Source organism: Quercus suber, unplaced genomic scaffold (assembly GCF_002906115.3).
Source record: "Quercus suber isolate HL8 unplaced genomic scaffold, Cork oak 2.0 scaffold_194, whole genome shotgun sequence".
Lineage (NCBI taxonomy): Eukaryota > Viridiplantae > Streptophyta > Magnoliopsida > Fagales > Fagaceae > Quercus > Quercus suber.
In genome coordinates this window covers 603,819-617,324 of record NW_027069652.1, presented here as the reverse complement: position 1 = coordinate 617,324, position 13,506 = coordinate 603,819, and the positions used below count along the sequence as shown (strand labels likewise).

General features: G+C 35.0%; 1 protein-coding gene across 6 annotated transcripts; it reads right to left on the bottom strand.

Moving 5' to 3' along the window:
• Positions 1-239: 239 nt before the first annotated feature.
• Positions 240-13,150, bottom strand: LOC112010140 (uncharacterized). 6 transcript variants are annotated; one of them, XM_024042781.2, is made up of 9 exons: positions 12,779-13,148; positions 12,570-12,697; positions 10,475-10,512; positions 2,651-2,761; positions 2,473-2,552; positions 2,028-2,064; positions 1,905-1,946; positions 1,672-1,792; positions 240-758 (listed from the first exon to the last, which is right to left on the bottom strand). In XM_024042781.2, the coding sequence occupies exons 1-8, from the start codon at positions 13,034-13,036 to the stop codon at positions 1,707-1,709; spliced, it is 780 nt and encodes a 259-aa protein (XP_023898549.2). In that variant the 5' UTR covers positions 13,037-13,148; the 3' UTR covers positions 240-758; positions 1,672-1,706. The 6 variants fall into 6 exon arrangements, with proteins under 6 accessions (XP_023898549.2, XP_023898355.2, XP_065635011.1 ...); XM_024042719.2 differs by lacking the exon at positions 240-758 and adding an exon at positions 1,213-1,588; XM_065778938.1 differs by lacking the exon at positions 240-758 and adding an exon at positions 1,213-1,588 and having other exon boundaries at positions 1,695-1,792.
• Between the last annotated feature and the right edge of the window lie 356 nt (positions 13,151-13,506).

Genomic DNA, 13,506 nt, shown 5'->3' with positions numbered 1-13,506 from the left:
AAAACTTGTTAGCCTATCTGGGACCAGTTAAAAAATTCAGTTTATTTACAATTTCAGCTTATTTTTACTACTATTTAGCTAGTTTTTACTTTTATTTATAGTGCTTTTAACAAAAAAATTTCAATTTCAACTAAATAAACTATTCCCAAATAGACACTAAATGTTTCAAAGTTTCTTGATTGGTGCTGCCTCCTATGGTTTTTGACTATAGAAGACTAAATCAAGGAACTAGGAAAATATTTGTACTAAATTTGCTAAGTAATACCATTATAACACCGAAGTTTACATGACTAAAGGGACTTGTATACTACTAAGCAAGACTTAAGTAAACTTTTTCAGCTTTTAACAACAGATAAGGAGCCAGAGCTGCCTAGATGACCAGTGGGCCTAATAAGGGAAGAGCAAATCCAAATAATTGTAAAGAACCTTTTTCCATATACTATAAGCACCTATTTGCTTATTTCTTCCCCAATTTTCTGGTATTAATATCAGCTGACTTACAAATAAAGGATGCCCTTAATAGTGGCATGTTGGAAAATGATCTTTCCAAGAACAAGAGGTTCCCTGCAAGCAATTCTAGCAACATATCCTCTGAGGTGTCCAATATCAATAAGCACGAACTTGCCAACCCTCTTGAGCCTAGATCACTTCCTAACCCACTCCCAATCAGATGTGACATGACCAAGAAATGTGATTTCCACCGAACACCCGAACATTCAACAAACCGTTGTGCTGCCCGATGTCATGCAAATCAAGACCTGATTGACAAAGAGATCATCGTTTCACCCCCATCCAATCGCCCAAACAAAAGCCAAGAACAGAAAACCTTTGTATCTTCAGAATTTAATGCTCATAGATAACGATTTTAATAATAAACATTGTTTCTGGAAAGAAAGTAACAAACTAAACTAACGCAACATTGAAATTTTAACAAAATCATATGAAAAATGTAAATTTGTTTAGCTTATGGGCAAAATAAATGTCCCTCACATAATTGCAAGATATTGTAATTAAGTAACAGGCTATCAGCCAACAAGCCTCTTCCATATCAGACACTTCTGTGTCCTTAACACACTGAAAGGAATCTAGAAGTGGCTCAGAAATTAAAGCACTCTAAACATCAGATGCACTCTAAGCACCAAAAGGAATCAACAACGCAGAGAGAGACGCAAGGAAAAGATAGAGGGTGGGGGGTGCCCCTGCCATGAAGGGTGACTACACAAGTGCTTGTTCTTTCTGAAATAACAACCATCCAAACAATAGTAATTTTACTATTTTCTAGAACAGACAAAAACATAAGAACACAACTCGTGGTATTACCGTGCTTCTAGCTATCCAGGAAATTGGACTCTTTATGACAGTACAAATTTGGATTGTGGGATATAAAAAAAGTTTGTATCATACTTCCAACAGCTAAGCTAAAATAATGCTATCATCTCTTTAAAAATACTACAACTTTTTTTCTTTTAAAAAAAAAATTGATAATAATTCTTTGACAACAAGCTAGCACCACAGGATACAAAACTCCGTTTGACAGCTTTGGTTCAGTTGTTGGAGTTTTTAGGTTGCTCCAACATAACTAGTTGTCCTGCCACATTCAAGAACATGAAAGAATGGTTCAAGGTGACAGAACAGTCCATATATGATTTTATATTCAAAGGATGGTTTGACCTGATAGCTAGACAAAAACTGACACTAAATCAGGATCAATTATGCCTGTTTGGCAAACTTGGATTTCTTCTTGAAATGATTTCAGCTGCCCAACTCTTTCCTATCTCAGTCTGAAACTTTCCTGACACCTCAAAGGAAGAAAGATAAGAAACTTGTTGGTGTTTAAAAAGTGCAGCAAACAGATATCCACATTATTTTGTGTTTTGCTTGATACGAAGGAATATTAATTCTACCTGCTGTTGAAAGGAAAAACTCATCCAGCAGCTTTCCATGTTCTGCCACAACATTATGATAACAAATAGATTCACATAGCTCACAAGGATTATATAAGCACATGTATTATTTTAAAAACTTACGAGTTTCATACTCTAGTGCTTGTAGTATCAATTCAACCTGACCACAGGACATTTATAACCTTAATTAGAGAATGGAAACCTTCAAATATAGCAAAATTTTTGAAATGCATGAGTTGATGCATGTGCCATATGTTCATATTTAAATGCTCACTGCTAAGCATAGAAGAAAAGATAAGCTTTGTCAACCTATCGGTTTGTAGAAATTCATTTATTTCAAAGCAATAAACTTATGCTTAAAATGTTAAAACTCTAAATAATCAATGCATTCCTTCAGTCTTAACAGAGCATAACATCAACTACCATCCTCACTAGCCATTACACAAGATTCCTCATCAACTTTAACTCATAATTATGGCATAAACAATTGAAGGGATTCTCTTGAAACATAAAACCTATCTCTCATGTTCCAAATATGAAATTAGTTTGCATGCTGGTATATACGTACTTTGTCAAAATCTTTCACAAGATTAGCCTCCAAAGAGGAATTATTTTCGTATTCCTGCCAAAGTTCTTTGATCTCTTCAGCTGCACATAAGAAAGTATTCAATCATGGCCAATCTGATGCCAAAAATGAAGATTGACACTGTTTAAACGTGTCCTAGATAACAAGGCTTAGCAAGTACCCCTCATCCCTCCACCAAGAACTTTGCACATTTCATTTAGAGCTGCCTGCTCCATTCTGCTCTTTTCTTCTTTCGGCACGCCATCAGATGGTGTTATATCTCCAACAATAGCTATCAAAGACCAAAACCTGACTCTAAAATTTTAACTCTAGGTACAAACAGCATATAATATTCATACATATACATGCAAATATAGCAAATATTGTCCATGTAACAAATGAAAAAATTTAATTGACATAAAGAAATTGATCACCAGTCAGTAATCCATGGCATTCTTTTTACAAATAATAATCCATAATATCTTTGTTGGTAAATTCTAACTCGTAATATTGTGAAAAGGAGTTTTCATTTTGCTTTTGAAGAAAACAGGCACACTTTGGATTTCATCAAGTAATAGAAAAACACAGAGATGCTCATATGCTCTAAGAGCCACTTTGCCCTTTCTTTTAATGGCCAGTTTACGGATCAATATACCAATTTTTACATGAACTAGCTTGGTATTACTAGGTGATATTGGACAATATGAACTGATAAAGTTAAATAATCACAGTTCTTCACTAGAACAACTTGATCAGGTGAAACAGGTTTCAAACTCCATCTTGACTACCTCTGTATGATTGTTGCTCCTAAGAAACATAAAACTACATACTTTTTTTTTTCTCTCCTTTTCTTTTCTGAACGGTCATGAATCCACACCCTCAACGACCACTTAATTTTTGTGAGTGGAAGTGCCACTGGGCCCAAAGGCAATTTGTCAATATAAAACTAAGTTTTTAACTTAAGAGTTTAAGATCCAAAAAAAAAAAAAAAAAGCCTCAATATCCATTAGACTAATTTGAGTACTGATACTCAAAATAATGCAACATTTGACAGATCTCACATGAAAAAAGAATGCCCTCCAGACAGCCACATTCCTAATGATTGGCCCAGAGGCCCAAATTGGATAAATACAAATTGCAGGCAGATACTTTTATTCCCCCTTAATAGGAATTTATACAAGCACACAATTATGGGTTTTGAACCCACGACCTCACCCTTCACCCCTTTCTTATGAGGAGACTGTGCCATTTGAATGAGCTCATCAATGCAATTCCAAACTCTGCATATTTACCCCAAGATGAAGACATGTTAAAGTGGCCTCTCATGATTATTTGGCATAAGGTCCAAATTGTATTCTAAAGGGCTCAATTCTAGAACATTCCCAGCCCCAATACATGTCTGGACATTGCTAAGTAGGGAATTACAAGTTCAATGATCTAGCACCACTCTCTCTCTCTCTCTCTCTCTAACATGACAATGCTTGAGCAAATCTGGAATCCAATTGACACACTGATATGGTTTCAATTGCTTTCAACTCATAAGATGTTCTAAAGACCGCTCCACTTGAGACTAAGCTAAACCCGTTTTAAGAAATACATTTTTTTAATAATTACTTTCAAATGTGTGGGTTTGTGAATTATCCAATGAAATTTTGGTGTTAATGTTACCTGTAAGTTTTCCATCCTGTATTCCCAATTACCTTTAATTTTCTTTGCTAGTAGGCCATGACTTTATTTTTCAACTACCATCTTCTGATGAAGTTACTTTTCAAGGTTTTGATTTAACTCTTGATTAGTTGATGTATTTGAATATGATGATTTGTCATTAATGATTTTAGTATAATCAAATTAATAATCTTGTCTTGTGTTCTAACAATCCTCTCTTTTAGCTGAATCTTTATGAACTCTGCAGCATTCTACTCAAATCTTCTGTGCAATCCAGACAAACAAAATTACAATTCCAATTCTACCACAATTGAATTGAATATGGGATTCCACACACATAAAAACAAGATCCTACTATTTTCCTTTTTCAATGAATAATAAAATTTCATTAATAAAAAAGCCCATCAGTTCACAAGAAATATACTAAGCGTGCAACAACATCAAGAAAAGTCTCTAATGCTTCCTGAGAGTGATACCAAGATCATTGGCATTAATGTGCACTTACTTCCTGAAATGTGCCCTTATTTTAAAGTATCTATTGCTTTTTTTATTATTTAATTTTGCTGGGTAAGCTACACATATACCTAGCAAGTCTTGAACCCATGACCTCACTCTTAGAGATGAAAATGGGGAGGAGCAGGGCTGAAGGATGGGTTCTTCACCCCCGCCTTGCATGGTTTTGTTTTGCTCCATCCTCGCCCCTTAGGGCCCCACATGGTTTTCTCAAACTAATTTTTAGGAAGAATTGAATAATACTATCTAAGTGTTTAACAAGACAATATCACAACAAAAACAAAAATCTTAAGATCCATGCTTTTAAATAAGCTAGTATTGATTTGTTTATTTAAATAGTAAGGATTTTGGATGTGAAAAATTTACAATTATAGCCCTTAACAATGCGGGGCGTGATGGGTCTAAAATGTTTAAACCCATCCCCATCCCACCCCGTGGCAGGGTATAAAATCTCGCCCCATCCCCGCCCCACCACCTATGTGGTGTGGGGAAAACCAACATGGGGCGAAGCAGGGAAGGGCGGGTCAATGCGGGGTAGGGCAAAATTGCCTTCCCTTCGTTCTCCACATATCACTTGCAAGGGGAGGAGGTGTTGAGGTGCCAGTTGAGCTAGAGCACATTAGCTATTTTAAAGTCTCTACTACATCTCACTTCTAATCAAATTTCCTTTGAAGTCCCTTTTCAGGTTCCCTTTGAAGTAACAATCAAAATAATTTGCATTGTATCCATTAAATTTAAATAGTGAAACATGTGCAACATAATAAGACAAGACTTATGGTAGGAAAATTTATCAGATGTGATGTTGGTGATCGCTTTAAAACAAACTTTTGGCTTGGACTATGGAATGGCAAGTCTATTCTTCAAGAGAGATTTCCTTATATTTTCCTAGGGGACTGCGTCAAGGTGATACACTCTCCCTGCTTTTATTTGCTATTGTTATGGAAACTTTAAGCCATTCATTGGATGGGGCTGTTCTGGCTGGTCACATCTCAGGATTCAATGTTGGTCCCAGATCTCATGCCCCCTTTATGGTGTCTCATCTTCTTTTTGTGTACAATACTTTAATTTTCTGTGATGCTTTACCTAGTCAGATTGGTTAATTGAGAGAGATCTTATCTTCCTTTGAGGCCGTGTCAGGTTTGCATATTAATCTGGCTAAATCTGAATTGGTTCCGGTTGGTGAGGTGTTAAATATGGGTGAGCTTGTGGCCCTTTTAGGGTGTAGGCAGTCCTCACTGCCAATGACTTATTTGGGGCTTCTGTTGGGAGGCTAAATTTAAGGATTGGGCAATTTGGAACCCTATTCTTGAAAAAATTGAGTAAAGACTAGCGAGTTGGAAGCGTTTGTATCTATCAAAAGGTGGTAAGGTTACTTAAAAGCACTCTCTCAACCTTGCCTACATATTACTTATCTCTCTTTCCTATTCCGGTGGATATAGCATATTGCATTGAGAAGCTCTAGCGGGATTTTTTATGGGGTGGTATTGATGAGTCCCCTAATTTCAATCTGGTCAAATGGGCTCAAGGTGTGTAGCCCTTTGAAGTCTGGTGGGTTGGGTGTGCGGAATTTGAGAAAATTCAACCAAACTCTACTAAGTAAATGGCTGTGTAGGTATGGTGTGGAGATAAGTCACCTTTGGCGGCAGAATATTGAGATCAAGTATGAGAATATTTTAGGTGGGTGGTGTACAAAAGAAGAACAGCTAATTATGGTGTTATGTCTTTCGAGAACCATAAGACAAGGCTAGCCAGCTTTCTTTAAATCCATCATCTTCAAAGTTGGCAATGGTAATAGAATTAAATTTTGGCATCACTTGTGGTGTGGGGTTGTACTCTTCAACAGGCAGTTCCAGAACTCTACAGCTTTAGTTGTAACAAGGATTCTTATCTTGTAGATGTCATGTCTTTTCCTCATCAGAGACTTCATTGGGATCTTCAATTCTATAGAGAGTCCCAAGTTTGGGAGATGAAACAATTTGATATTTTTTGGAACCTTATACATTCTATGACTTTTACTAGTGAGGGGCAAGACAAACTTTGTTGGAAGTCGACAAAGAGTAAGGACTTTAAGGTTAGTGAATACTACTTATCCCTCTTCTCTCACTCTTTTTCCTTGGAAACTTGTGTGGCACTCAAAGATCCCTCCTAGAGTTGCTTTCTTTTCATGGACTGCTGCCTTAGGCAAGATTTTGACCCTTGATAGATTATGGAATAAGGGTGTCCCTGTCATGGATTGGTGTTATATGTGTAAAAAAAAAGGGGGAATCGGTAAACCATCTTCTTCTTCATTGTCCCATTGCTTTCGAGCTAAGGTCTATGGTTTGGATCCTTTTTGGTGTGATTTGGGTTATGCCTCAAAGTGTTGCAAATTTATTCACATCTTGGGGGCCTGTTTCGTAGACATCACAACATAGCTTGTGGAGGGCTGTCCCACATTGTGTATGGTGTCTTTGGCGGGAAAGGAACACTAGATGCTTTGAGGGGATAGAATGGTCAACTCTTCAGATTAAATCTCTCCTCCTCCACTCTTTCTTCTTTTTCTTGGTCTAATCTTTTTGTTATGCTTGATCATTGTCATTTTCGAACTTGATGTACTCCTTTCGATGTACACTTCTGTTGTACCTGGGTCTTTTGATTAATGATATTTCCATGGTTTTAAAAACCAAACCAAGGGCAAAACCGGATTTCCCTCCGGTTCTCGAACGGGACTGGTACCTGATTCCCAATTGAACCAGTCAAATTGGCCGGTCCGGTCTGATTTTCAAAACCAAGGATATTTAGTTATTCATCAAAAAAAAAAAAAAAAAAATCCTAATTGCTAGGGATAGAAACGATGGTGGCGTATTACCTAGAGTACAGAAATGGTGGTTGTTCCTTGAATCCACCTTTTCATTAAAGTGGTGAATGATTGGAAACTATAATCTATGGCACATTTACTAGATGATTTATATGCCATGGTCAAGTAAATATATAGATATGCCTTATTCTGTGATGGTGTGCTATTGCCATGTTGGAAGGAAGATTTTAGTGTGAGAATTAACCGGCCGTGAGGGGGTAGGTGGGATTGGAAGACCTTATATGAGTGGACTTCAATTTCCAGGATTTTTTCTATTGTGGATTGTCAAGAGCTATTGGATACATTGAGAGTTCAATAGTTTTTTTTTTCTTTATTTTTTTGTATACTTCCTATACACTAGGGTTGCACCCCTTTCTACGCTTTTTACTTAAATTTTAATACTTATCAAAAAGGAAATGTTGGGAAGAGCTTCTAAGGTACAGGTTACAATCCTTAAAAAAAAAAGGCCATACCTAGGAAGCACAGACATGACAAAATGCATTGCGTTTTCATGTTAGACACAGACACACCAAGGACATGGCTTGTGTGTCCAGAGGAAAAAAATATATATATTTCGATACAATCAAAACCTAGGAAACACAGTAACAGACATAGGTATGAGTATCGGTACAACACAACATTTTTTGAAAAAATAGTACACGGGTACGGTGGGCACGTATATTAAATAATTATAAAATATTTTTTTTTTTTTTCTATATATTGTTAAGCATCTATTTTTCATATAATGTTAAATATATATCAATTTAAGAGCAATAATGGATAACAAAGTGAATTCATAACCATTAAAGGATGTTTTGAAATTAGAATACAAACCAAGAATAAGAATATTTTTTAATTTTTGAATGCATTGCTACTATTAAAACATGAATGCTCTCTTTGTTTTGTGAAAAGGTATTCAATTCCTCTTGTTTCCGTGTCTCACAAATTTTTTTTTTAACAAGACACGGCTAGGACACGCATGTAGAAGTGTCCCAGGTGTGTACTGTATCCGACACGGGCATGGCACCCCAAATGAAGTGCCCATGCTCCATAGAAGTCAACACCAACACATCATGGAGACATGGTTGGAACATAACTGCCCAAAAAATTAAGAAAAAAAAAAATGGCAAAAAACTTATCAACACCTTAGATCTTCACGTGCTATTGGTTGTCTCTCATTCAATCTCCATTCCAACCACTTGAAACAGGTAAATCAGCCTAGATCAAAGCTCATTGGCGCTTCTACAAGTTCATCAACAGTCTCTTTCTTCCTCATTTGGTTCACGGTTGTCTAAATCGTGGAAAGGATGGATCAGTTGCCTCCTTTGTTGCTCATCGGTGCTTCTACACAAGCTAATCGACAATTTCTTTCTTCCTCCAACATATATACACAATTGTTTATCAATTACGAATACGATTACTCATATGGAGTAGTCACTATGGATGTTTGTTTATCAATTTCAAATGGCATAAAACAAGAATGATAAATAGTAGTAAGAATAGTAACGAAATAACAAATTTAAAATGAAAACTATAAGTAGTATATAATGGGCAGTCTTTATTCTTTTGACCAATTCAATCCATTATATTTCTTTCCTTTTTCTTTTCCTTTTTTTCAACTTTATTACACATTGCCCCAAGAGAAAGAAAAACAAAACAAAAAGTTAAAAACTATATTTATTTATTAGAAAATATAATTATTTCAAAAACCTTAAACAAACATAATATATAAAACACATCTAAAAATATTTTTTGATTAATTAACTAATTGTCATGACCCCACTGTGTCATGCCCTAGTTTTTCAAGAATTGTTGTGTCGTGTTTCGAGTTGTATCTTGTTCCATGTTGTGTTGTTGTCTATGCATAGGGCTGCAGTATCCTATGTAAACTCTCACCCATATGCACCTTGTATGACCCTCCTAATGGTAGTATTACAAACGCTTTAAAAAAAAAGTTAAAGGAAAATAGTATTTATGCATGTGTAGGTGATTGAAACCATTATCTGAACTTTCAACCCTTATCTATTTGGGAGGAGATGCCGTCTATTCCAAAGAGCATTTGAAAGAATCCTTAAAATAAACAATAACAACAATCAAGCCTTAGTCCAATCCTCTTGAAAAAAAAAAAAAAAAAAAGAACTTAGTCCAAATTTTTTTTGGAATCAGCTATGGATTCCTTAAAATAAACAATAACAACAATCAAGCCTTAGTCCAATCCTCTTGAAAAAAAAAAAAAAAAAAAGAACTTAGTCCAAATTTTTTTTGGAATCAGCTATGGATCCCCAACAAACTAGTCAGGATTGGCTGCATGTATTCTCTTTTTTTTTTTTTTTTGATAAGATAAGATATATTGATATAAAAAAGGAGCATCCTAGTACACAGGGAGTGAACAAGGGATAAGAAATCAAATACAAAAATTGCAAGAGTCTAGGAAATCAATAAAAGAAGGGAATGATTGATTTTGCAAAGCAAAGAACCAATCTCTTAATGCTGATTTTACTACCATTAATGCTGATTTTGGTATTCTTTTACCTTTTTTTTTTCATTCCCTCAACCTAAATAAACTCTTTTTCTCATTGTTGCATTAATTGCTCCTCTCTAGACATGACCAAATCATCTCAAGAGAATCTTTTCATTAATAAGGGTCACCCTATCTTTAAGTGAATTTCTTTATTTCAAATCCTATCTCTCCTTGTATTTCCACCAATCCATCTTAACATTCTTATTTCAGCTGCACTCATTTTATGAAATATACATACATACATTGTTTAAAAGCAAGCCATTTTAAACCACCAAATGCAGCATCAATACTACAAATAAAAGAAGCATTTGATCCATTCTCACATAAAAGAGGTACATAATTTAATAAAAATATCATCCTATAATTTTTTTTTTTTTTTTAATTCAAAAGGAAAATATCATCATAGAAAATTTGAAGTATGGAACTACACTATTGAGCATGATAGGAATAAAAAGGAGTCAAAATGATACCTTCTGCAATATCATGCACAATTGCTATCTTAATACACCTGTATAAATATGCAAAACAAGGCAAAAGATTTCAATAAAAAACTATCAGGGATAAGAAACAATAATAATACAAGAAGGGGCAAGTAAATAAAAATTTCAATTAAAAGAGACTTAGGGGACAAACTGACTTCAACCACCCAGACCAGATTCAACTGCCTAGTAGACACCTCTGCATAAATTCTATCAAGGCATTCTCAAAGCTTTGAATACATTTTATCTAAATTACTTTTATAGTGTAACAACAGAAAAATTAGATGAAACTATTATCTCTTTACCTATACTACTCAACAAGTTAAAGCTTCCAGGTTATTGGGTAAACTGTAGTGAACAGCTTTACGTACCAATAAAACCCGAGCATCAAAGTGGTATAATTTGCTAACAGAAATGACATTTGGATGAGCAGTGACAGTAAAATATAATACAATTGATTCATAACAACTCCCCCTCCCCCTCCCCAAAAAAAGGGTAAAACAGATAAACAAGAGTTAAAATGTCCATAACTGCAAATAAAATCTGAACATCAGGTTTATTTATTTATTTAATTTTGTGTTGCATGGAAAGAGTTCAACCTGCAACATATCCAAGCCCCACCAACATCTTATCATATGAACCAAGGCACAGTGCCATCCTTCACTATTAAAATGTTCCTTCATCAGATATAAATTAAACTTAAAGACTGAATTGAAACATTATTATGTATATCTACAGTAGAAACTTTTAATCTTTTTTTTTTTTTTCCTATGTTTACAAGATAGTAAAAAGTTCTTACATTGTTTGATGTGATGCATCTGGATGGAAAAGGAATAGCGGAGTTTTGAAGGCACCGAAAGTTCTATGCCTGATCTTAAGTTGTTCTTTTTTAGAACTTTATTAGATTGGCTGTCAGCCATGAGGAACCTCTCTTTATTTTCTATTATTGACTTGCTAGATTTATGCAATTTTTGTAACTGACTGTCTATCCCAGTATATCCCCCATATACTTGGGTGACTCATTTTTTGTACTAATATAATCTTATTACTTATCAAAAAGTAAAAGTTCTTCCATTAGATGCAAATAATATTTAATCCAGCACATGTTGTTTGGACATAATATTTTTCAAAATCCATTGGCCTATCAGATGGATACAAAGTGGTATTTTCATCATATAACTTTCCTACAACTTGTTTCACCAAAAAAAAAAAAAAAAATCCTACAACTTCACTGAAAATAGAAAATGGGATGGTTGCTCCTTAATATCTATAGACAGAATTAACCAAGGTTATGTGTCTCAAATAAAGGGCCACAAAAAGTACCATTTAACTTACTTTTTTATGATTAGTACTCAGTTTGCTTGTAATGGACCCATCAAACCCCAAGTAAAATGTAAATCAAGGAGCAGAAATCTGATTAACTGAACCTTTAATGGTTTGGTCCATTACCTAAAAATTGAGGAACATGATTGCTGAAGTACGAAGTAAGCTTCATCTTTCAACTTTATAGTTCATTGTAATTTTAGATCTCCTGTACGACAGTCATCTTATATACTTCCTGTGTACTTGTAGATTCATTTTGAATAAATATTTTTACTTATAAAAAAAAAAGAAAAAAAAAATTGCTTCATCCAAAAAGTTCTACCACAACTTTGGTATTAAAAAGAAAAAGAAACATCCTCATTTCACTTTATATCCAATGAACGCATCTTATTAATCAATCATGACTAGCAGATTGGTGACCAACCAACTAGCCAAAGAGGAGGTCATAAACTTCTAAGAGAAGTTATTTGAGCTAATTATTTTGGAAAACATGAATTAGGCCAAATGCACACCAGAATGTGTGGTTACCAACAATGTTTTAATAATACTTGTATAATCTAATCTATAAACACATGGTATAAAATAAAAGACCAATAATTTCATACATATGGCGTTGTTTTAGTCTACATTCACTTCACTTGTCTTAGCAACATATAATAATAAATAATAGCATAAAACAAACAAAAAAGAAAAGAAAAGAGAGTAAATGAAAATATAAATTCAAAGATTGAAGAGAAAGTGGAAGTGGAAGTTGAAGTTTTACCTTTCCCTATTGAGACCTGAAGGAAGGTCAGCAGCAATCAAGGCCATCAAAGCCATTCGGTACATATGATCAGCAATTGACTCTGGACCCTTTATCCCATGATTGATCCATCCTTTCCTCTTTGTAGTCTACAACAACCAATGTATACTATACTAATTTTCTTAGGTTTTCTCGGCAACCAAACAGAGAGTGAGAGAACGAAAGCAAACCTTAAGGCGATGGCACAATGTGAGAAAATCAATTGCAGAAGAGGACGAGCCAATCGAAGTTTGGGAGTCCTCCAAACTGAGCGATCTTTTGGATCCGGAACCGTCCGGAGCGGAGTTCTGGGAGTGGGAGCGAACTGATACTAGCCTAGGGTTGGGAGGGTGAGTAAAAAATCCAGGTCCGGTGCGATTGAAGAAAGCGAGAGGAGAGCGACAATGAAGAGAGCGATGCAGCGGAGGAGTTGATGAATTCACCGCCATCGTTGTTTTTTCAAGAAATTGTTTTTGTTTTTATGTGTTTGGGAAATGAGAAAATGGGCGCTTGGAAGCAGGTGAAGTTTGAGCGAGTGATAAGCATCTGCCAAACTTGAACTAAATAGTACACGTGCCAGTTGAGACAGACTCACTTGACTTTTTCTCACTCTCGGCTAAGCAAAATTACCGCGTACTCCTCTCGCGTATTTATAAATAATTATAATCAACTTCCCAACCGGTACTCGCTAATGTAACAAAAGATGCTAAAAGAATTACAAATTTTATTACATGAATTTTACAAATTGACGTAACAATAAGTATAATTGGTGAGTTTCAACTACCTTATAACTAAATTTTGAATTAACTCTTTTCTAAGCAGTGACAAATTAGCTTGTAAGATCAATATAGTAAAACTTGTAGTACTTAACTATCTATAGGACTTCTCGAATTTAATTAATGAGTCGATTGTAAGCGAG

What these genes read in the sequence shown, in the direction of transcription:
- LOC112010140 (XM_024042587.2), bottom strand. Translation starts at nt 13,036, where the DNA reads ATGGCGGTGAATTCATCAACTCCTCCGCTGCATCGCTCTCTTCATTGT. An exon ending in TGTGCATGATATTGCAGAAG is followed by an intron (nt 2,762 to 10,474) that starts GTATCATTTTGA and finishes GGTCTTTGATAG; the next exon opens with CTATTGTTGGAGATATAACA. An exon ending in TTGTGAAAGATTTTGACAAA is followed by an intron (nt 2,065 to 2,472) that starts GTACGTATATAC and finishes TCCTGTGGTCAG; the next exon opens with GTTGAATTGATACTACAAGC.